Source organism: Papilio machaon, chromosome 24, assembly GCF_912999745.1.
Source record: "Papilio machaon chromosome 24, ilPapMach1.1, whole genome shotgun sequence".
In the NCBI taxonomy this organism is placed as follows: domain Eukaryota; kingdom Metazoa; phylum Arthropoda; class Insecta; order Lepidoptera; family Papilionidae; genus Papilio; species Papilio machaon.
The window spans coordinates 4,194,178-4,216,468 of NC_060009.1; the positions used below are offsets into that span (position 1 = coordinate 4,194,178).

Consider the following 22,291-nt stretch of genomic DNA (forward strand, 5'->3'; position numbering starts at 1 on the left):
TAAAAATTAATTCTAAAAATACACCAAAAATAAAAATTAGTAATAAAAACTTGTAAATAGAACACAACTTGTCTTGTTAATCGTCCTGTGTCTTTCAAAACATTATTCACCCCTATAGATGAGGTCGATCTGGTGATTCAAAGTGGCAGTATATGGACATTATTGTTTTCCATTAACGTAATATTTACCTACATAGAAATGAATACAGAATCCTTTCTGGAAATATCGAGAAAAAATATTTTTTGCGTGACTATGAATAAATCTTTTACGTGTACTACATGTGTTCGTTAATCTTCTTTGCAAATAAAAAAAAATCTTTGTCTATCTGTCATCTATGCTTTCTAAAACTGCTGGAAAAGTTGAATGAAACTTTGGTATGATGTACTTAAGACTCCGAGGAAGGTGTTTAGAAAAATTTTTTTTTGGTATGACATTAAAGCTTTTTTGCTTGCACTGTGGCAGTTAGTTGTTTTTGCACAACTGACAGAATTTTTTTTCGGTATATATCTATTATATTAAGAAGCCAGTAACTTGTTGGGATAGAAAAGAACCCAGTATAACATATGTGCTTCGGGTGTGAGTAAAATTGTGGGAAAATTCTTAAAGGTCATAAGCGTAAGATTTTGATCACGTGATCAAGGAAATTATTAGAAAGGTATTTTTGTGGCTCCAAACTTTCTCACAAACTGATTACGGACAATGAAATGAAAAACAATGAAGTTTCTTTTTTGACTAAATAGAAACCTAGTCTGACGTCTTCAAAACATTATCCCAAAGTTTCATCAAAATCTGTCTAGTAGTTTATGAACATTAAGGGAACAAGCATAAAGCATTGTTTTTATTTACATATAGAATAAGACAGTGTATAGACTCGTATATGAACGACATACTGACTACAAGATAACCCGTTACGCCGATAACCGTATAATTGATCTGGGGTGTGATATATTACACCAGAAGTGCCGTTAGCTATCCAGCCTATCTAATTAGATTTAATAATGGATAATATTACACAGGAAATCATAGTAATAAAGGCGAATGTTTAGATGGATGGATGGATGAATGTTTGTTTGAAGGTATCTGAACAACGGTTCAACTCGTGTAACGTTCAGCTAATCGTGTAACTGCACCCAAAGTCATAAAGTTTGCTTGGTGTAGATTTAGTACTAGTAATTAACACTAATGTTCTGCTTTAGTGACTACTTAAATAAGAAACGCAGCTCATTAAGGGCTCATTAATTCACCTTAAACATATGTCAACTCTTACATCGCACGCTGATGTTGGAAAAGATCTGATGTGATTTTTTTAAATATGATTATGCGTAGGCTTTCGAAATGTGACTTTGGCAAATCAATACATAGTATAAAACAAAGTCGCTTTCGCTGTATGTCCGTATGTATGCTTAGATCTTTAAAACTACGCAACGGATTTTGACGCGGTTTTTTTTAATAGATAGAGTGATTCTTAAGGAAGGTTTGTATGTATAATAAATGCATAATATAGTAGAGAAACACTGATAAATTTAAAGGTTTCTAATGTGAACGCTGTGAACGTTCTGTATAAGGACATTCTGTAGTAGGTATATTTTGCATTGCACCCGTGCGAAGCCGGGGCGGGTCGCTAGTAAGCTATAAATTACTTACACCGGAAGCAGTTTCGGAAGAATAAAAGATACTCTTTTATATAATAAATACTCTTTAAATAAATCATTCAACGCCGCCGGTCAAAGGGTTAACATGTTAAACTAAACAGTGTCTATAGCTGTATTTTTGAAGTAATACTATATAGGTTTTGTTAATAGTCACGAAGCACACGACCAACCAAAAGCTACAAATGTCTTGCCAATTCGTTATATCCTGTCATTTTATGAACTGACTCTCATTAAAAATTATTGTGAGAAAATTGTAAGAAGAATCATGGCAAAATATGTGACAACTAAATATTTATCTAATATATAAAATTCTCGTGTCACAGTTTTTGTTGCCATACTCCTCCGAAACGGCTTGACCGATTCTCATGAAATTTTGTGAGCATATTCAGTAGGTCTGAGAATCGGCCAACATCTATTTTTCATAACCCCCCCCCCCCCATTTTTTAACTGCGCGCGGACGGAGTCGCGGGCGACAGCTAGTTTAGATATAAATTTTTCAAACAATATTATGATATATTGCAGTTAGGTACCTACTTTATGAAAGTCTAGACAGTGGAAAGCTCTTGAAATCTCTTTGTGCTTCACAATAGAGACGTGTTAAAGAAGAATAATGGAAAACGAAAACATCTTGCAAATCTCGTCTCACAATATATACACAGATCCGGAATAAAGTCCGATAGTAGACATGTTTTGATGAAATATCAAAGCTATCTAGAATTTAAACCTAGTTGAAAGATTTAATACTTAAAATTATTAATTACTAGCTGTCGCCCGCGACTCCGTCCGCGCGCAGTTAAAAAATGGGGGGGGGGGGTTTATGAAAAATAGATGATGGCCGATTCTCAGACCTACTGAATATGCTCACAAAATTTCATGAGAATCGGTCAAGCCGTTTCGGAGGAGTATGGCAACGAAAATTTCTAAAAGTAGTGTACAGAAGGACCGGTAGGTATGATGTCGGAAAATATAGTTGAAAAATCCACAACTTGAAGAAAAAAAGCAACAAAAACCAATAACATTTTGTAAGGTGTCTACCAGAAAAAAAATTGAGAATCTCTATGCTAAGGTAATATATAACTATTAGCAATAGGTAGTTTTAATATTATTAAATATTACGTATGAAGTTTTATCTGTACGATAGTGCATTTTATTACTTTACGATGAACCATAAATGATAGCTTGAATTAATAACTCCTGAACATAGTCCTAATGAAAACGCATATTGTTTTTCATTTTGTGACTTTTATTAAGGTTTATTAATTAATAATTTAGTATATATTTATTGAGCATCTTAAGCAATGATTATAAATAAGTACATTTAGATATACAAGATACTATGGTTATATTTTACTTCATAAAATTACTAAGCCACTTTTTATAATCAACTAATTTATATTTTGATTTTTCAAAGAGCTTATTAATTTTATTACCTATTCCCGTGCGGCTTTATCCGCAAGAAATTTCATTAATTTAAATTCCAAAGTAACACTTTATTTTATTGTTTACATCGCGTAAAACATTCAATTGCAAATGTCAAAATTCAAATGTTCAAATGACAATGAAAGCCTTCGCCACTGGCTGAAAATTACTGCTATCTTGGCAACTATCGTTACTGCTATTGGCTTGCAATTTTTTCCCTTTTTCACATAACAATTTATTTTAATTTACTCATCCCCCAAGTGTCATGTCGTGAAAATATATAGCCTATAGCGTGTCGTAAGTATAGGGCTTTTTATTACAAAACGAATTATTCAAAAACATGTCATGATTGCTAAGATACTACGTTATAAAGAAGTATGTGTTTATGCTTTATTATATTAGGACAGAAGAACAGATTAAAAAAAACTTGAGAGGTGTCAAGGGACACCCGGATGGAACGAAGTTCCTTTCGATTAATTAGTGATGGAACCAATGTTTATTCTATGAATAAAAAACTTAAGTCTTCACAAGAAGTACATTTTATTTCTATGAATTTTCGTTATATATTGTCACGTCGTCGCCATGGTGAAGTAGCGCTCATTCGTCGTTAACATACTTACTATAGCAAAAAGTGTCGTGACAACTTTTCGTAAGAATTTTTTCCGTCTAGCCCCCTTTCACAACGCGCGATAAGGAACTTCGTTCCAAAATCCAAATGGTAACATCTTTGGGCAATCATTTATTGTTTCAAAGATTATCTCATTTGTTATCAAATGATATCATTTTCCTGTTCCTATCGAAATTTTTGTACATTACATTTAATAATAGTCGTTGTAAAAGATAAACTTTCTGATCAAAGTATGAATGGCTTCTGATAAATGTAATCTTCAGTTAGTTTTGATTGATCACTTTTCTGAAAACTGAAGGCTGGATATAATAGAATATATTGCTTTTTTGAATTTACTGAAGCTATTGTGCTGATGCAATGAAAATAAGAACATTAACTTATATAGAAATGGCTAAAACACTCAGGTATATATATCCGGTGTCCCAGTGTCGGTAATACCAGTCCCACTCACCCTGATGAAGGGCCCCCGAAGAGCTCGAAACTAGTCGGTGACGACACCGGATATATATAGGTACGTGAGTGTTTTAGCCGTTTCTATATAAGTTAATGATAATATCTCACTAACTTTTGAATAATTTAGAATAAGAACACAGCGAAAAATATTCTCTTTTGAGTTTAGAATGATAAATATGGTGATCCAATGAGACGTGTAATCTAAGAAAACATCGTTAAGATAACACTGGATTTTGACTGTCGTAACACATTTAAAATCATAATGTAATCTCCCTCGTTCTCCTTGAAAAGACAGTGATACCAGCATTTTTCTAAACAGTGGGAACTCGCGGTTAATCATAATATACTTTAACATCGGAATTGTCGTACTCTAAATATGTCGCTTTTCATCTTACTATATTAATACTAATGTTATAAATGTGAAATTTTCGATGGATGGATGTTTGTTAATACATATTTCTAGAAGTCCTAAACAAATCACGCTGAAAATTGGTATAAATGTAGAAAATAGTCTGGAAGAATACATACAAATCAAATTCTTTTTTTTTAAATCCGTGCGGACAGAGTTAAAATAAAATTTCATCTAAAATGTAAAACAAAAATATATCGCCTTTATGCTCACATTTGTTATATCAACGTCGCTAAAAGATGTCATTTTTCATTGATTTTATGATGACTTTAATGATTACCGTGACGTACTTAAATGCGTTTTAAAATGGCCACGGCTCCCACAATTACTTCCTATTTCTGGTACGAGTATATTAAATATTGCCAGATGGTCACGGACGGAATATAACAGTAGCAACATTTAGTTCAATTAAAGTTTCCTTTTGTATAAACATAATAGCTACGTCAGTAAATTTAAATAATTTACTGGCCGCATATTTAAACAGTCACCGAAATCAATACGCGGTATTGGAACGAAGTTCCTTATCGCGCGTTGTGAAAGGGGGCTAGACGGAAAAAATTCTTACGAAAAGTTGTCACGACACTTTTTGCTATAGACGAATGAGCGCTACTTCACCATGGCAACGACGTGACAATATATAACGAAAATTCATAGAAATAAAATGTACTTCTTGTGAAGACTTAAGTTTTTTATTCATAGAACAAACATTGGTTCCTTCACTAATTAATAGAAAGGAACTTCGTTCCAGCCGGGTGTCCCTTGACACCTCTCAAGTTTTTTTAATTTTTAATATATTTGATCCAAATTTAACTTAAGTTACAGCTTGTTATGGCTATAGTACTACATTCTCCGTTTCTTAAAAAAATATTCAAATCTATTGAATTTAAATGGATTGAATATTGATTTCGGCCTGTACCCATAGACTTAAGATGTGCGCAATGAAGATGAATATACTATGGACGTATGTTACGATTAAAAAAATCACCCATAATTCATTGAAAGATAAGTCTATGCATTAAACTATCTGCTAAACATTTTTAAATTCTAAATATTATTTATCTAAAACATTGTCAAATTGCTATTAAAGTATAAGTACACATGATACATATTAATAAGAGTTGTGAACATATAACTCGGCCATATTTAATATCGGCAATGTTTGTATTTTTGAAAGTTAAACATTGAGTTTTGCAATAAAATTCTGAACCGTAATGCTGAAGAGACGATATTAAGATGTTTGAGGCATTACTTTACAAACTGTTCGTATTAAAATGAACATATTTATATAACAGTCGTAAATAATCTTTTAATATCAATTATATACTTGAAAATGTATTATTTACATGGAAAATATATCTAATATATAAAATTCTCGTGTCACAGTTTTCGTCACCGTACTCCTCCGAAACGGCTTGACCGATTCTCATGAAATTTTGTGAGCATATTCAGTAGGTCTGAGAATCGGCCAACATCTATTTTTAATTTTTTTTTTTAACTGCGTGCGGACGGAGTCGCGGGCGACAGCTAGTATTATTATACTTTTACAACCACTATTCGTTTTTGACTATATATCACACATATCTGGTTCATTTTATCATTTAAACATTTAAAATGAAACATAGATCTCATAGAACTTATATAATACTAAATAGAAAAATTCAATAAATTATTGATTAACATGCGGATTGCAATAAATAAATGAATAAATAAATCTTACTAATTAAAAATACAAATGTTTGGATGGATATATATTTGTTTGAAGGTAGCTCCAGAACGGTTCCATGGGTATCAATGAAATTTGTCACAGGTGTAGATCATAGTCTGGAAGAACACATAGGCTACTTATTATGCTTTTTTTAAATCCGCGCGGACGGAGCCGCGGGCGAAATCTAGTATGTTATAATTATTACTTACCATAGTATCATAAAAAGGCATTAGGATGGTTAATATTCGTTTGGTTTGGTATAAACATAATGTCCAGTTCACGTAGAAACCACTGCACATCGACTGAGGTGACCACTGCCCATTGTTACTATCGTTGTTCTCAACACCGCCTATTTTGACTAGAAACCACTATTTTGATCATCTAAAAACACTTCACGACCACATGTTCAGAGAAGAAAAAAAAAGTTTTTTTGTAGATAAACTATTTTATAAATTAAAACTTGTAAAATAAATATATTAAAGTAAAATATTAATTTAATATGTTATATAGAAAATAATTATATGATAAACTTTCGTAAGTAACAGACGATTTATTTGGATAGAATTGGAGACGTGCGATCTCGTCGACTTCTGAAAGCAAACTGGCGTGGAAAACTTCGCTTCAGCTCGTAGGTGTATTATTTTATCGGGATTTATCTGTTTTGTATGGGAATTTGGTTGAGTATGAATATTTTAAGGCGATAAACCGTTTTATTATTCTTATATGAACCGTAGATAGAGTTTGTATCTCCAAATTATATAGCAATATGTTCAAAATTAAAAAATATATAAATATTATAATCTTTTTAGACGCTTCATTTTGATTATTTCGTATAATTGATGCGTTTTCTCAGTAATAAGTAAAATATATTTTTTGAAATATATATATTATAATAAACTCAAAGAATACTGAATTTATTTTTTTACGATTTCTGCTTTCAATAAAATAAAATAAAATGTTTTTTTTTCTAGAGAAATTTCTTTATAAGTGTGATCTAGACTATATTTTAAATTTGTGTTTTTTTCTCTACTTGAGACATTGATAGTGTTTTTTGTCAGTATTCCTGATAAATTGTTTTATTTTATTAAAATAAAATTCCGCAATTTTGTTGGTTGTTTTTTTTTTTTTGTTATTAAAGTTACTTTGGTTTAAAATTCTCAGCATTTTTATGCACCACTAAATTGTTTTTGTTTGTACGCATTTCAGTAATTAATGTTCTATCTTATGTTCATCTAAGAATTGTTAAATGCACACATAAAAAATGTTACATAATTTCAGTCTTCACGAATTTAAATGTTATTTTGATTTTTTGTACAAATATGATTTTATTAATCTCAACTCTGAATTAATTCTATGTTTTTTACTTTTAATCTTAACTTTGAATTGGTCTTGAGTACCTTTAAATATAAATTAATTCTGCAGAAATTTTCGTGCGACAACGTAAATAGCTGTCAAGGAATGTCAATAATCGAATTCGTACAAATGGAATTGAAACTACTATTTCGATAAACGACTTTAATATTTAGCGTTTAAAATAAAATACCTCGAATTGGAATTAGACAATGGCTGTAGTTCACCTGCTACGAATTTCGTAGCATTTTGTGTTTGTATTCTCCCTGGTTATTCCTAGAAAGTAAGGTTATATGAATCTACTGTTTATTGCAATGAACCCCTTAAGCGTGCAACTGTTTTTTTAATGAATGGAACTGAATGAATGGACTTAGTGATCAATTTCTCGTTAGTTTCTCAAAAACTATTTTGATCTTATTTTTTAAATTTATTCTGTTACTGGCAGCCGCCCTCGACTCCGTCCGCGCGGAATTAAAAAAATAAACATAATAAGTATTCTTCCAGACTGTGATCTACATCTGTGCCAAATTTCACAGAGATCCGTTGAGCCGTTCTGGAGATACCTTCAAACAAACATCAATCCATCCATCCACCAAACATTCGCATTTATTATATTAGATTAACGTTTCGGTTTGGGATTTTATTTTTTTCATTTGAATAGTAATCTAATATCTATATATATATATATATATATATATATATATATATATATATATATATATATATATATATATATATATATATATATATATATATTATTTATTTAAATGTTTTATTTATTCAACTTATCATCTTAATCTGTAACTATATCAACAATAAAATGCAGAGGAACTTGGATAAGAGAGAAACTATATAAGTAAGAAAAATAACGCAGTACTTTGGACTCTCGCTTATCCAGGTTCGACTGTATTCTTGTTTATGACCTTACAATTGGTACATAATGGATCCATTTACTACTTTGTATCAATTTCTTTTTTATGTGTGTCGTTTGATAGTCGACTAATGGTTTCCTGTACTCCTGTCAAATTGTCAATGGTATTTCTTATAGAGCGAATTACGGTCACTGGTCTACTATTTGAATAAGATATAGGAATTTAAATTTTACTCAAAGATATAGAATTTAAAATGGGGCTTCACTGATGATAGACTTTACAAAAACAATTGTTATCACACTGATACTATTTAAAAAAAAAAGGAGACGACTGTTTTATAGAATTGTATCTGCCGTGAAATCAAATATTTTACACAAATTGAAGCTTAATATATTTTTATACGAAACTTTATTATTTCGAGCATATTATTTTATGAAATTACTTTGTAATTTTGTGTCAATGAACCTTGTAAATACTTCATTTTCTACATCATGCTGCTTCTTGATGACTAAATTTATATAGTTAGGGAGATGGAATGAATTACTTGTATGTATTTAATTAATTAATTTTCAAAATATATCTCACTTGCTGATTTAGCTGTCTTACTTCTTACTAAAATTATAAATGCAAAAGTTTAGATGGATGGTTGGATGTTTGAAGATATCTCCGGAACGGATCTTGATGAAATTTGGAACACGTGTAGAACATAGTCTGGAAGAACACATAGGCTACTTATTAAGTTTTTTTTTAATCTGCGCAGACGAAGTCGCTGGCGACAGATAATTTTTAAACTGTGTAAAATCTTATTAGCTATAAACAAATTATTCTCACTCTCACTATATTTTCATATATACTTATTCTCAATTTCAAAAATATTTTTAGTTATGAATCTTGATTATTAAGTATACATTAGCCTACTGAAAAGATGTACCTAACTTAATTTCTTTTGTTTCCTAATAGTAAATTACTTTTTTATTTAATTTAATTGTTTAACTTCTGGTCGCATAATAAGTTGATGAAAATATATTATGCCCGTCAGAAGTATAAAGATTTAATTCTCTCTGTTTTTAATATGCTAATTGTGTTTCTGAACAAACAAAATTCTACTGTGACTGCTGTTGGCTTACTAGATCCTGAAGGTGATTAACATATTTTCATTAAAATAACACAACTGTAAAATTTAGGTCGTACCCTAATACATAATTTATAAAGCGACATTAGAAAAGGAAAAAGCATTAAAAAATATATTCCAATACTTTTCAAACACAAATCTACATAGTTATAGCTTTTGTTCGCGACTTTCAGAGCGCGGAATAAAAATAAACTTAAATAAATAAATAAGTAAAATAAATAAAATAAAATACAGTTTATTAACCAAAAACAAAATAAATTACACTTATTAACATATCAATTAAAGAGAAAAAAAATAGTTCTTGCCTAATGGGAAGAGGCTCAGCTGATGCTGCCTCCAGCTTGTCACTGAAGGCCGCGCTGGTTTTCAGCCTCCCCGTAATTACTCTAACAAAGTGCAGATAATAATAATAACAAGGTGCAGATAAAATCGATAAAGTATTTATTCAATAAAATATTTATTCAGGACTGAAGGTTTAATATCGGCACAATACAGACCAGGTATAAGGGTAATTTAGTTAGTAGCCTATGTCTAGTACATCTATGCCAAATTCCACCGAAATCCGTTAATCCGTTTTAGATATACCTTCTAACATAATTCCATCGATTCATTTGAATTTTCGCATTTTTATTCGAATATTGGAAATGCAGTCTCTCTGCAAGAATTGGAAGTTAATTGTCAGAATTTAGGTCACCGAAAAAAACAGTCTAATTTTATATTTTTAATTTTGAGGAAATTTTTAATGGAGTTATTTAATTCTGGAGGTAGGTAAGCTATGTTTAAATATACTGTTCGTAAGAAAAGGGATTCTTACCACGATTAGGCTGTTTGAGCTCCCGATATTTCGGCACAGTTGCATGTGTCATGTTCACGGGTTGACTGCATCAAACTGGCTAATAGTGGTAATCCCGTTTCTTACGAACAGTATATTAGTAAAAACCACGATAGTTTGAAGTTACACAAGTTTAAATGATTTGGAAATGGAATGATAAAACTTTTGTTTTTAAATTTTATATATTGATAAAATCAGTGAATACTAAAATTATGGTTAGGTGAATTCTTTTAAATATAATGTAGTCTGTAGAAAAATAAATGTTTTGTTATTATTTTATCAACAATCTATATCTATTAACACATGTCAAAAATCGTATATGACATTAAATAGACCATTACTGATCCAAATTAATGTCACATCAAGTTTGATGACCCTTTAGTTTTATCAGATAGAATCGACAAAGTGCGAGTCGGGCTCGCGCACCAAGTGTCCCGTACAAATATACAGGTTTATAAGTAAAATTTACGGTTTTCGCAAATTTTCCTTTATCTGTGCTATTAAACGTACTTTATATGTTTTGATTCGCTTTCAAGTGTCGGAAATTTGGGGCATAATCTTTTGATTGCGTTGGTTCAGAAATTTAATTTTTTCACAGCTTCAAGGCACAGTAGACCTGAGTATTTGATATAAATTCCAGCTTGATACCTTCACGTGTTTCTGAGAAAAAGGATCTTGACAGATGGACGGACAAAGCGAACCTATAAGGGTTCCGTTTATTCATTTCGATGTACGGAAATCTAAAAATTGACGACATCATTATTCATAGAATTCTACTAACAATTTGTTTCCTAATAGTGAGATTCCACAGCTGAAAAAGCCTACACAAATATAAATCGACAATTATCGATCTGTATAAAAAAAAATATTTTAAATATTTTCGGTATATCTTGTATAAGTGTTGCGGCAGTGAAACCCGACTTTTTGAATTGAGAATAATTTTGATGGAATTGTGTCGAACAGAGATATCTATGTTCCAATAGAACATTCATCATAGTCAAGAGCATTTTGTTGTTCTAGGATTTGCTCTATCATGTTCAATGATAAATGTAAGTTCGAATGAATAATGAGAAGTTGAAGAATGAATATTATTATGAGATATAAGTCCTTTTACTTTTATTTTCCTTAACAATCGTCTATCGTGTGAAAAATTCGTTTTAAAAAAGTCTTAAAATAAACTTTTTATACAACTAATAATTAAAGGTTATTTAAAGGATGTTTTTTAATACAATGTGCGAGCAAGCGACCTCGTAGATTCCATAAAATAACAGGGTCACCTCCATATTTGCAGATATATTTTGTATATATTATATTTAAAACATTAGTATTATCTGGAAATCTCATATACACATTACGCTAGAACCTAAAACTAAACACCTTAAAAATATAATATAAAAATTAAAATAAACCATTAAAAGAAGTCCCTTTAGGCAAGGTTCCGAAAATACTGGCAACGTTCCCTTTGAATAGCTAGAATAATTCTTTGTCCGAGGTCTGCCAGCTCTTCGGTCTCCTGTGATGTCGACTAACCTTTGTTTTGTATCTATTAATCGACTGAGAAGAAGACACACATAAACCGAAGATTTCCACTCCCTTACCATCGCACCATTTTACAAACAGATGGGAAGGGTAAGAGACATGTACATCAACCGACTTATAAAAACAAGACACCTAAAATATCTACTACAGTACACCCTGTCTTATGTGATTCCCCAGTATACTTGTTCCATCATCATCATCATCTCCCTGGCCTTATCCCACTTACGTAGGGTCGGCACACAAGGTTTTATGAACCTTAAAGTTTTGACTTAAGTTTTTACGGCCGGCCGCCTGCCTGTCGCCAACCCTACTTGGGAGGACTTACCCCAGTATACTTGTTCCATGCATCTTATTTATATTTAAAGTAATAAGCATGAACTATAGTGCTAGTTTAACTTCTTTTTCTATTAGCAAGAAGACGAGCATTCGATCACAATCATCATCATCATCATCAGCTCACTTTACGTCCCCATCGAGGGGCTCGGAGCCTACCCTAAGACAGGGGTGATTAGGCCATAGTCAACCACGCTGACCCAATGCGGGTTGGTTGACTTTACACATATCATTGAATTTCTTCGCAAATATGAAGAGGTTGCATCACGATGTTTTCCTTCAGATCAATGTAAAGACATTGATACATGGTGGGATTTGAACCCAGGACCTGCAGATTGCAAGTCAAGTGCTTAACCCCTAAGCCGCCGTCGCCCTAGACCACAATAATAGAATTTAATTCGATATTCTATAAATAATTTTTAAATAAAGTGCACTGCAATTATTAAACAAAGTGCACTGACTGCAGCGTATTAAAGTTTTCGGTCTGAAATACTTTTATATGATTACTGTAATTGCAGTTTTCATCTACTTTCAAATAAAACATTTTTGCAAGTTGAAATTCAATTTGCGCATACCGCGGTGATAAGTATTTGAACCACTTGAGACGGAGAAAAAACGTGCTTATTTTCTTAATTAAATTAGATTCCATTTTAGACTGGATATTTCAACAGAAAAGTTTAGGTAAAACTAGTATATTAAATTGTTTAAACTTTCGTGAGATATTGTAATAAATTAATTAACTCACGTATGATCTTCCGGTGACGGCACCGACTAGCTCAGACCCTTTGGAGGTCCATCTTTAGGGCGATTGTTTATTTTGAGATCTTCGCTGTCGCTTCGCGTCTTGCGAAGTGAAGGCAGTTATAAAATTGTTTCCCTTTCTCAATGTTTCAAATACATATTTTATGAAATAAATTAATCATTTGTAGGTGAAGCGAAAGCATTCTTTTAACGGAAGTATAAAGCAGAAATTTTCTAGAATTTCATTACTAATACAGAAACAGAAGCATTTGAAATGTAAAAAAGATTGTGCCATTTTTCATAGCCACGTCGTTCAAACTGAATTTTGAATTTAAATTTGTTTGTGTTCCAAAGTGGCCGTCATTTACCTGTACCAGGTACATTATGTATACGATATTGCTTTTCTAAGGTCGAGTCTTTAATAAATTCCAGTAACCGTCGTCTAAGGATATTAAAATTCTTCGTATTAAGTTCTAGGAGAAATTTTAGAATTACAGTATGGTTTTTTCGGCTCTTCTTTTATTTATTTACTTATACGATACTGTGTGTGTTCAAATGTCTTTTGAGAATCAGGTTTTGTAGAATGATCACAATTTTTTTTCCAATTTTGAAGTTATAATTAAATATTTGTAACTCATTTCGAACTACTTTTAAGGCCGTACCAAAATATTGATTTGTACAATATTCGAATTGTTTTGTACGGTTAATCTTACTATCTCACTATCTTACTAATATTATAAATGCGAATGTTTGGATGGATGGATGTTTGTTTGAAGGTATCTCCGGAACGGCAGCACGGATCTTAATTAAATTTGGAACAGATATAGAACATAGTCTGAAAGAACAAATAGGCTAATTGTTTTTTTTAATTCGGCGCGGACGGAGTCGAGGGCGACAGCTAGTCTTACTAATATTATAAATGCGAATGTTTAGATGGATGGATGTATTTGTCGGATGGTTGTTTGGAGGTATCTCCGGAACAGCTCAACGGATCTTGATGAAATTTGGCACAGATGTAGATCATAGACTGGAAGAACACATAGGCTACTTAGTAAGTTTTTTTTTAATTCCCCGCGGACGGATTCGCGGGTAATAGCTAATAATTCTTAAATTCAAATTGACGTATGTTCTTCTAAGTCACTAGTAAGGGTGATAAAGATTTTATCTTAAGGAATATCCTCTTTCATATTTTTCCAACATTTCTTACTTTAGGCAGACAAACCGACAGTACTATGCTTTTAAAAAGTATGTCGCAGTGGAGTAGTTTCATCATAACTAAAGTAATATGCTTTTTAAAGTAGTAAAATATTTCAAGTAGAATAAAAAGCTTTTATTATACTTTTGAGTTTTTATTTTATTTGTCTGTTTTAGTACTCGAAAATATGTTCTCAATCGATATTAAATTCTTTAAAATAAAATTAGTTAATATGTTTAAGTGAGAGAATTGCAAAAGAGAATTTTAAAAATAGCACGTATTTTTCTTTTGTTTATTGTAGGAATATTCGTACAAATAAAAAAACGCATGCAAAAACAAAGTAATGTATAATTTTTAAATTTATTTTATTTTTTAAGTTCTGTAATAAAAGTAGTTTTAGTGCAAATGAAACTTTTCAATCCGAGTTTTCATTGCCTCATTACAACAAACAAACGGTGGTCACGATGCGTTCGCGTAATGAAACAACGTTTGTCGTGTTCACATTCAATTTATTTAGACAAAGCATTAATGGTCGCGTATTACTACTAAATTGTGGCCGTTGTTCAACTAATGAGCTGCAATTCCGGTATTTTCCTAGTCCATTTCGATTCGCATTAATGTTTTTTAAATAACGTAATTTTTCCCTTAACAGAAATGAAACTAGATGTAGCGCGCGAATAAAAAAAACTTAATTAGTAGCCTATGTGTTCTTCCAGACTATGTTCTAATGCCAAATTTCATCCAGATCCATTTAGCAGTTCTGGAGATACCTTGTTACAAACACCCATCCATCTATCTCAGCATTTGCATTTATAATATCAGTAAGATTTTAAAAAAAGCTACCACTATCCCCACAAAAATGGAAAAGAAATTTTGTTAACACATTTTCCTGCATATTACTCACTTTAAATAATTTATTAATACAATTTTGAGAATTATAACGCTGTTCTGTTTAGATTTTCTGCCGAATTTTGACATAACTCCCCTGAGATATATTGCGTCCACTTTAACGAAGTACAGATTTCAGACTCAATGACAGCTACCATTTGTTACACTTCTTATGGATTGTTACAGTTTGATACTTTATGCAATGTCATGCTTTGTTGTTAAGATTTATATAAATCTGTGTAAGAAATTGTTGATATCATTTCTCTTCTTCAATTTAGTTGAATATCCCAAGATAAAACATTTCACGTGTAAACTTTCAGCCTTGTCGAGTGTCCTTATGTAGGGTATGATTGAGTCTACGACTACATCTACGAATACGTCTACTACTAAGTTTACCACTTCAAATACGTCTACGACCTACCTCTACGCTTATTCAAAATTTACTAAAAGAAACATCTCACTTCGTACTATCTTACTAATATTATAAATATGAATGTTTAGATGTATGTTTGTTATGAAAGTACGTCCAGAATTGTGTTTTAGCATAGACATGGAACACAGTCTGCAAAAATACAGAGGGTACTTACAAAGTTTTTTTTTTTAATTCTACCCGAAAGAAGTCGCGAGCAACAGCTAGTAGATTAATTAAGCTTTAATTAAAATTTTTAGTAAATTATTAAAAAAAAACAAAAACTGAAGAGTGCTACGGAATAAAGGAAATTACACAAATGAAGAGACTTTTAGTTAATACAAATATAACAAAAAAGTGTTTCTAATAAAGACGTTGGTACGAATTCGTTGTCCGAAGTACGGTCTGACAGCTTCCTTAATAACTTTTTTATTACCGCGTCGCGTCGGCTCCTTTCGTTAAGATGACACGAAACAAAAAAGATTCTTTGACAGTATTTCGTTGTTATTTATTTTTATAATGCGTGCAGTTTTCTAGGTTAAATTATTTAAAATACTATTTGCTAATAAGTATATAAATTAAAAAAAATGTCTAAAACCCTTATTTTAATTTAAAAAAAATAAGTGGCAGAAAACATTTATTCTACAAAAAAATATTTTTTAATTTTATTTAATCTAACTAAATTGTAATGTTATTTGTAACTCTTTATTTTTTCTAAAATATACTAGAGAATATTAAAAAATTATTTAGCAATGTAAAAAGTTATTGCGAGTGAAATGTGAACTCGTTTTTACTAATTTAGAATTTTATTTCTAACGCACAACAACGCACAATATTAACATGATCGCTTGAAAAAGTAGAAAAACTTCATTATTTTCCAATATAAAACAGGCTAAGAAACTTAAACTTTCAAAGGATCCTTATAGACATAAAGCTCTTCGCAGGGGTATTACGTGATTCAATTAATTAGAAGTTGTAAAAGCTTTCAAATCGCTAAGTATCCTTGGCCGAGAAGTCATAATTAAAGTACTATAATTCTTATTTCTTCGTATTTGAATGTGATATAAGAATTTTATTGTAGGATAATATTATAAGACTAAAGTGACATTAAATTTTTTGTTAAAAAAATTAATAAAAATGTTGTTTAGTAATCTCAAAATTTTCTAATCACCGATAACCTTATGATCAGTAAACGAGATAATCTCCATAGAATCAAAGTATTTGTTAATAAAAAAACTGAAAAATGACTTTCTGTTTATAAAACTCAGGGAAAGACTACAAATCAAAGAATACCATAATCGTAAATTTGTTCATCCGTTTAAAGCCGAATTAAAATACATACAAACCCATATACATAAAAACTTACATAAACGCGATATTTTCCTCTCGAATGAGGCGCGTAATAAAAGAATAATCTGTTATTCCGTCTGTCTGTTTCCATTATCGAAGTACTTGCATAAATAATTGAACGAATGAACAATAATACTGTAAAATTTAAATCAACTCAATAAATCTGTCATCATTTATAATGTATTGCGCAACCACAATTCCAATTAACCGGAGCGTTAAATTGGATAGAAAATGTAAGCGAGCAAGTATGATAATTAAAATTGGATAATATTATCCAAAAGATATCTTACTAATATTATAAATGCGAATTTTTAGATGGATGGATTTTTCTTGGTGGATGGATCTTAATGAAATTTGGCACGATTATATAACATAGTCCGGAAGAACAAATAGGCTCCTTGTAATTATGTACAGAGTGGCGGGGGACAGCTAGTAATGACACATATTAAAATGTTCTTTTTAATGAGTTAATTCACTCAGTAGGGTTGGACTGAGATGACAATATATTTGTTTATACTTTCTTTTAAAATTAAAATTCAGTAATTACAAGGAGCCTATTTGTTCTTCCGGACTATGTTATATAATCGTGCCAAATTTCATTAAGATCCATCCACCAAGAAAAATCCATCCATCTAAAAATTCGCATTTATAATATTAGTAAGATATCTTTTGGATAATATTATCCAATTTTAATTATGTACAGAGTGGCGGGGGACAGCTAGTAATGACACATATTAAAATGTTCTTTTTAATGAGTTAATTCACTCAGTAGGGTTGGACTGAGATGACAATATATTTGTTTATACTTTCTTTTAAAATTAAAATTCAGTAAATTTGGCGGATAGATTCGGTAAAGAAATATCCTTTTCTGCACATGCTCCTTTCCCCATTAAAGGTAGGCCAGAGGTCACTTAGATATTAGATTTTTTTTTGTATTAAAAGGTGGCAAACGAGCTAACGGCCCCCTGGATTCGCCGCAATAGCGAGGCGACCGTTGCCCATAGACATCCGCAAATGCAAATGCGTTGCCTACTTTTAACTAACGGAGAAGGGGACGCACAGAAAGAGGATATTTTTCCTTCCTATGCGTCCCCTCTTCTTCTTTCCTTCTTAATATTTTATACTTCTAGTATAATTAAATTCTTGAAGTAGGAACCTTATGAGACAGATAAAAGCACGAGGCACCACAAGCCATTAATATTTAAGTTCAAACATTTAATAACAGAATATTAGTATTAAACAAACGTTCCTGTTACCACATATTAATATCCTTTGAAGGTACTGCTAAAGTAGAGTTAAATTAAATATTTCTCAATAGTAAAGCTGCATAACAAATATCAATATTCCGGCTAAAGTAAATATTAGGATTTTTTAGTAAATTTGTATTCGAATCGTTTGATCTGTATTGATATTTATATACCTCTACATTTATAAACAACCAGCTTTGCCCGCGACTTCGTCTGAAAGACTGTCTTCGAGTAGTATTTTAAATAGTTTAACTAATTATCTTACTTAAATTTATAAAAGATTACAACAAAATATATTAAACTTACAAAACATTCGAATAAACCTTACATATTCCCATATAACATTTCATCCCTTATTCCCTATGATTATTTTAAACCCTTAAGGGTAAAACTTTTAGAAACTTTTAATGTAATATTTATTTATATCACATTAGCAGCCTAAAAATAAATTTCAAGCTTCTAACTGTAAAATTGAAAATACTTCCATATAAATTTCCTCTCTCACTTTCAGCTCCTCACAGCCCTTTTCGCGCGTCAAAAAGTACTCTAAGTCTTTTCTCAGGCTCTAGATTATATGTGTACCAACTTCATGTAAATCGGTTTAGTATTTTTGGCTTGAAAGCGAGCCAGATAGACAGAGTTACTTTCTCATTTAAAATACTTAGTAAGAAAAAGAATTGTATTTGGCTTTAACTGTTTTCAAGTTAGGCTACTAAGTGTATGGAAGAGAAATTTACATTGTTATATATAACATAAGAAAATTATATCTTAGAAACAACAAACATTGCAGAATCAAGCTTTGAAATTAATTCAGCAAAATGTTCAGTTCAGATGGTACGATATTATGCGAATCGTGCTCAAGGGACCTTGTTCGACACAAATTCGTCCGTTGAATTATGCGCTACGACGAAATGCTCTTTGTTAACGATTCAAGTGAAAACTTGATTACAAAGGTCTTAAAAACTCTCGAAATAGGTGAGTTTTCATGTAAAAATAATTAAGTTATTAAAAAGATTAACAATGACACCTTTACTTTATATATTAAGTATATGTTTAGTAAATAAAATTCTGAAAGAAAAAAAAACGGTAACTTCTTTATGCCTTCCTCCTCCTTCCATACAAAACTACACTATAATTAAAGATTAAATTATTTTACAAACAATTTAAATATTTTTTTTTATTTAATTATACTCCACTATGTAATATTTCTTGTCTATTTTGTATATTTTGTTTAACATCTTTCCCGTTTAAAAACTCTCCAATCTGAAACAAAAAAAAAAATGGACATTAAGTACAAAAAGTAATCAATTTTTTTTCTTTTATATTTCCATAAAGGTATACATACTGCGCCACGTGTTACAATTTTCATAGTGCATGGTACAGAAATCACTAAAATCTTTGTATTCACCGTTGTAACTTATAGCACAGATGTGTTGATATCTGAAATATATATCGCAATTAGAAAAATCAACTTTAATAAATGGAAACTCGAACGTTCGAATAGACTTGTACGATGCTTGCCTCACATAGAACATACTGTAAATAGGGATCTTAGCTAAAGCATTGTTTGTTCTACATGAGCCTTGTGAATCAATTATAATCAGTTGAGAAGTGATAGCCACTGTATTCCTTGAATCCGATATTACCCACCACCGCCAAGTGGTCTCAATCTTCTATATACTCGTATATAAAAGAAAGTCGTGTTAGTTACACTTTTATAACTCAAGATCGGTCAAACTGATTTAGCTGAAAATTGATGGGGAGGTAGCTTAGAACTAGGAGACGGACATAGGAACTTTTTTATCTTGTGTGCATTTTTTTTATTCCGCGCGGACGAAGTCGCGGGTAAAAACTAGTTAATATTAATTCTGATAGCGAGCCACTCCGGCCGTTATATACAAGTATGGAGTGTCTGCATACAAATAAAAAAAATTATATTCCGGAAACTTCATATTTTTTGTGTGTATATAACAAAAAAAATCCCCGATACGAATGGCTACATTTTGAAAGGACTATTCCAAGAAGATAGCTGATTTATGCTTGATTAATTTAGGATAATTTTATGTTTTATTTTATACTAGCATTTGCCCGCAACTTGGTCCGCGCTTAATTAAAAAAGGATAGTAATAAATATTGCCTATGTCACCGGGGAATAGTGTGGGAAATTTTTATTTGATAATTATCTCGTCAGACGTGAAAGTCAACTTGTTAACATAAGCTTACCTAAAATGTATAGGACAATCATCAAGAAAGTTCCTGCATCCTTTAACCAAGAAGTCCGTTACCCAGAATAATGTATCTTTTGGATATTTGATCATAGGCTTGCGATATCTTGATAATGTTGAAGTCATCATTCCAAGAAGCATTATTACTGTAAATTTAATGTAATCTAAGTTCAATTAAATGCACATATATGTAGCTCACGTCGCGTGGTAAACTTAAATTTTGCAAATTATGTTTTTGCAAAATTGTTGATATGTTCTTAAATACCACTTTGACATTTCAATTTCATATTACACTAGCTGTCGCTCGCGACTCCATCCGCGCGGAATTTAAACAAAGAAGTAAAAAATAATTTAGAAACATTTTTAAATTGATTTTTAAAACTATTGATTTTTAAATAAAATAGGTAACATACCAACTAAATATTTACACATCGCGCATAATTCTCGAATTGAATGTTGTCGATAAAGTACAGTATTTATTGTGAATAATAAAAGCAAAGTCCTATTGTTGTTATAAGCCGTTACAATATATAGTATATATAAAAATAAATAAAACTCCGATATATATATAAGAAAATATTTGTTATAGCAAGTAATAAACATAAATAAAATAGAACTTGAATAATGCTTTTATATTTTTTCTTTTCACTTATGTATAACTCGGGTAACGACAACAGAATCAAATGATTTACTACCTAGGTATTGGAATACTGTTTTCCTGTGAAATATTTCATGCTAACAATATAATTTTATGCCTATCTGATTTTTTTCGTTGAATTCTACGGAGATCTTAGTTTACAACAATGAAAGTAAATGCGAAAGTTAAACGGACTATAAATTCCGCTTCGATTTCGTATTTCGATATGATTGGGGTATTAACGTTTTGCACTATGTCATCCAAACTTAATAGTTGCTCGCATTTTTGCATTTAATACCTTAAATAACAAAATTTTAGGTTTGCGGGATAAGTTAACGACGCGCACCCATAGTGTTTGAATCTGTTTGGATGGATGGATGTTTGTTTGATGGTATCTCTGGAATGGCTCAACAGATCTTGATGAAATTTTGCACATATGAAGAGCATAGTCTTGAAGAACACATACATAGGCTACTAATATACTAATTAAGGTTTTTTATTCCGCGCGGATGGAGTCGCGGGCGACAGCTAGTCCATGATAAACAAAGGACTCATATTTTGTACACGCGATGTATACGTAAAATTTTTGTCGGTCTGTCCGTAATGCCATGTTGGTTCCGAGTAATCTCCGAAATGGTTAGACCGAATTTGACACGATTTTTAATGCAAGGTACCTTATTTATTTCGAGAGTTTTTTATTTTTTCGAAAAAAACATGACGTTTCTTTTTAAATCAAAATGAAGTAAAATTAAGGTTATTTTGTGCCTATATTTTTTTCAATTGCCGCACTCAAATGTTACGAATTTTTAAAATAATGTGTACTTCATTAAAAATTCTAAGGTGAGTTCATTTGGTACATTTGATGTGTGTAATGAAGATACGTTTGTAAATCCAATGTTGTTTGATAACTCGTTACGTTTGCAAATATTGTTGAATTTCTGACTGAAGGAAAGTTTTACATTGTTATTTTAATTACAAATATAAAAAAAAATTAAATGTTAAAATTTTAATAAGTTCTTCGAAATTTCATAATATAACTAAGCTTGTAGTGCGACAATAGTTGAATGGTAGGATTTAATTATTCGACTATTGGAGATTTATTTTTGTACTCACTGCTATCTTTAAAGTTGTTAAATAATAACTATGTTGTCTCTATGTAGAACTTGTATGTAAAATCTTTACTTATGTTTTGTTTTAGTATTCAGTCATGTCAATAATTGTACCCTATTTAATATAATATGTGTTCTTCCATACTATGATCTACATCTATGTCAA

The 22,291-nt window shown here is 31.0% G+C and overlaps 2 protein-coding genes across 2 annotated transcripts in view; both read right to left on the reverse strand.

Moving 5' to 3' along the window:
• LOC106719058 (neuropeptide F receptor) overlaps positions 1–6,716 on the reverse strand; it is a 28,664-nt gene extending 21,948 nt beyond the window's left edge. The window contains exon 1 of the mRNA XM_045683945.1: positions 6,476–6,716. Within this exon, the coding sequence (XP_045539901.1) occupies positions 6,476–6,565 (90 nt within the window). The 5' untranslated portion in view covers positions 6,566–6,716. The remainder of the gene's footprint in view (positions 1–6,475) is intronic.
• A 12,660-nt stretch (positions 6,717–19,376) lies between these two features.
• LOC106708444 lies at positions 19,377–20,519 on the reverse strand. Its single transcript, XM_014499963.2, has 3 exons — positions 20,378–20,519; positions 19,500–19,594; positions 19,377–19,417 (listed from the first exon to the last, which is right to left on the reverse strand). Exons 1-3 carry the CDS (start codon positions 20,506–20,508, stop codon positions 19,386–19,388), a joined length of 258 nt encoding a protein of 85 aa, XP_014355449.1. The 5' UTR covers positions 20,509–20,519; the 3' UTR covers positions 19,377–19,385.
• Between the last annotated feature and the right edge of the window lie 1,772 nt (positions 20,520–22,291).

Bases quoted from the DNA above. Each gene is read 5' to 3' on its own strand.
- LOC106708444 (XM_014499963.2), bottom strand. From the start codon at position 20,508: ATGATGACTTCAACATTATCAAGATATCGCAAGCCTATGATCAAATAT. The intron at 19,595-20,377 runs GTAAGCTTATGT...TATATATTTCAG, and splicing joins GATTGTCCTATACATTTTAG to ATATCAACACATCTGTGCTA. The intron at 19,418-19,499 runs GTATGTATACCT...TTTTTGTTTCAG, and splicing joins AAATTGTAACACGTGGCGCA to ATTGGAGAGTTTTTAAACGG.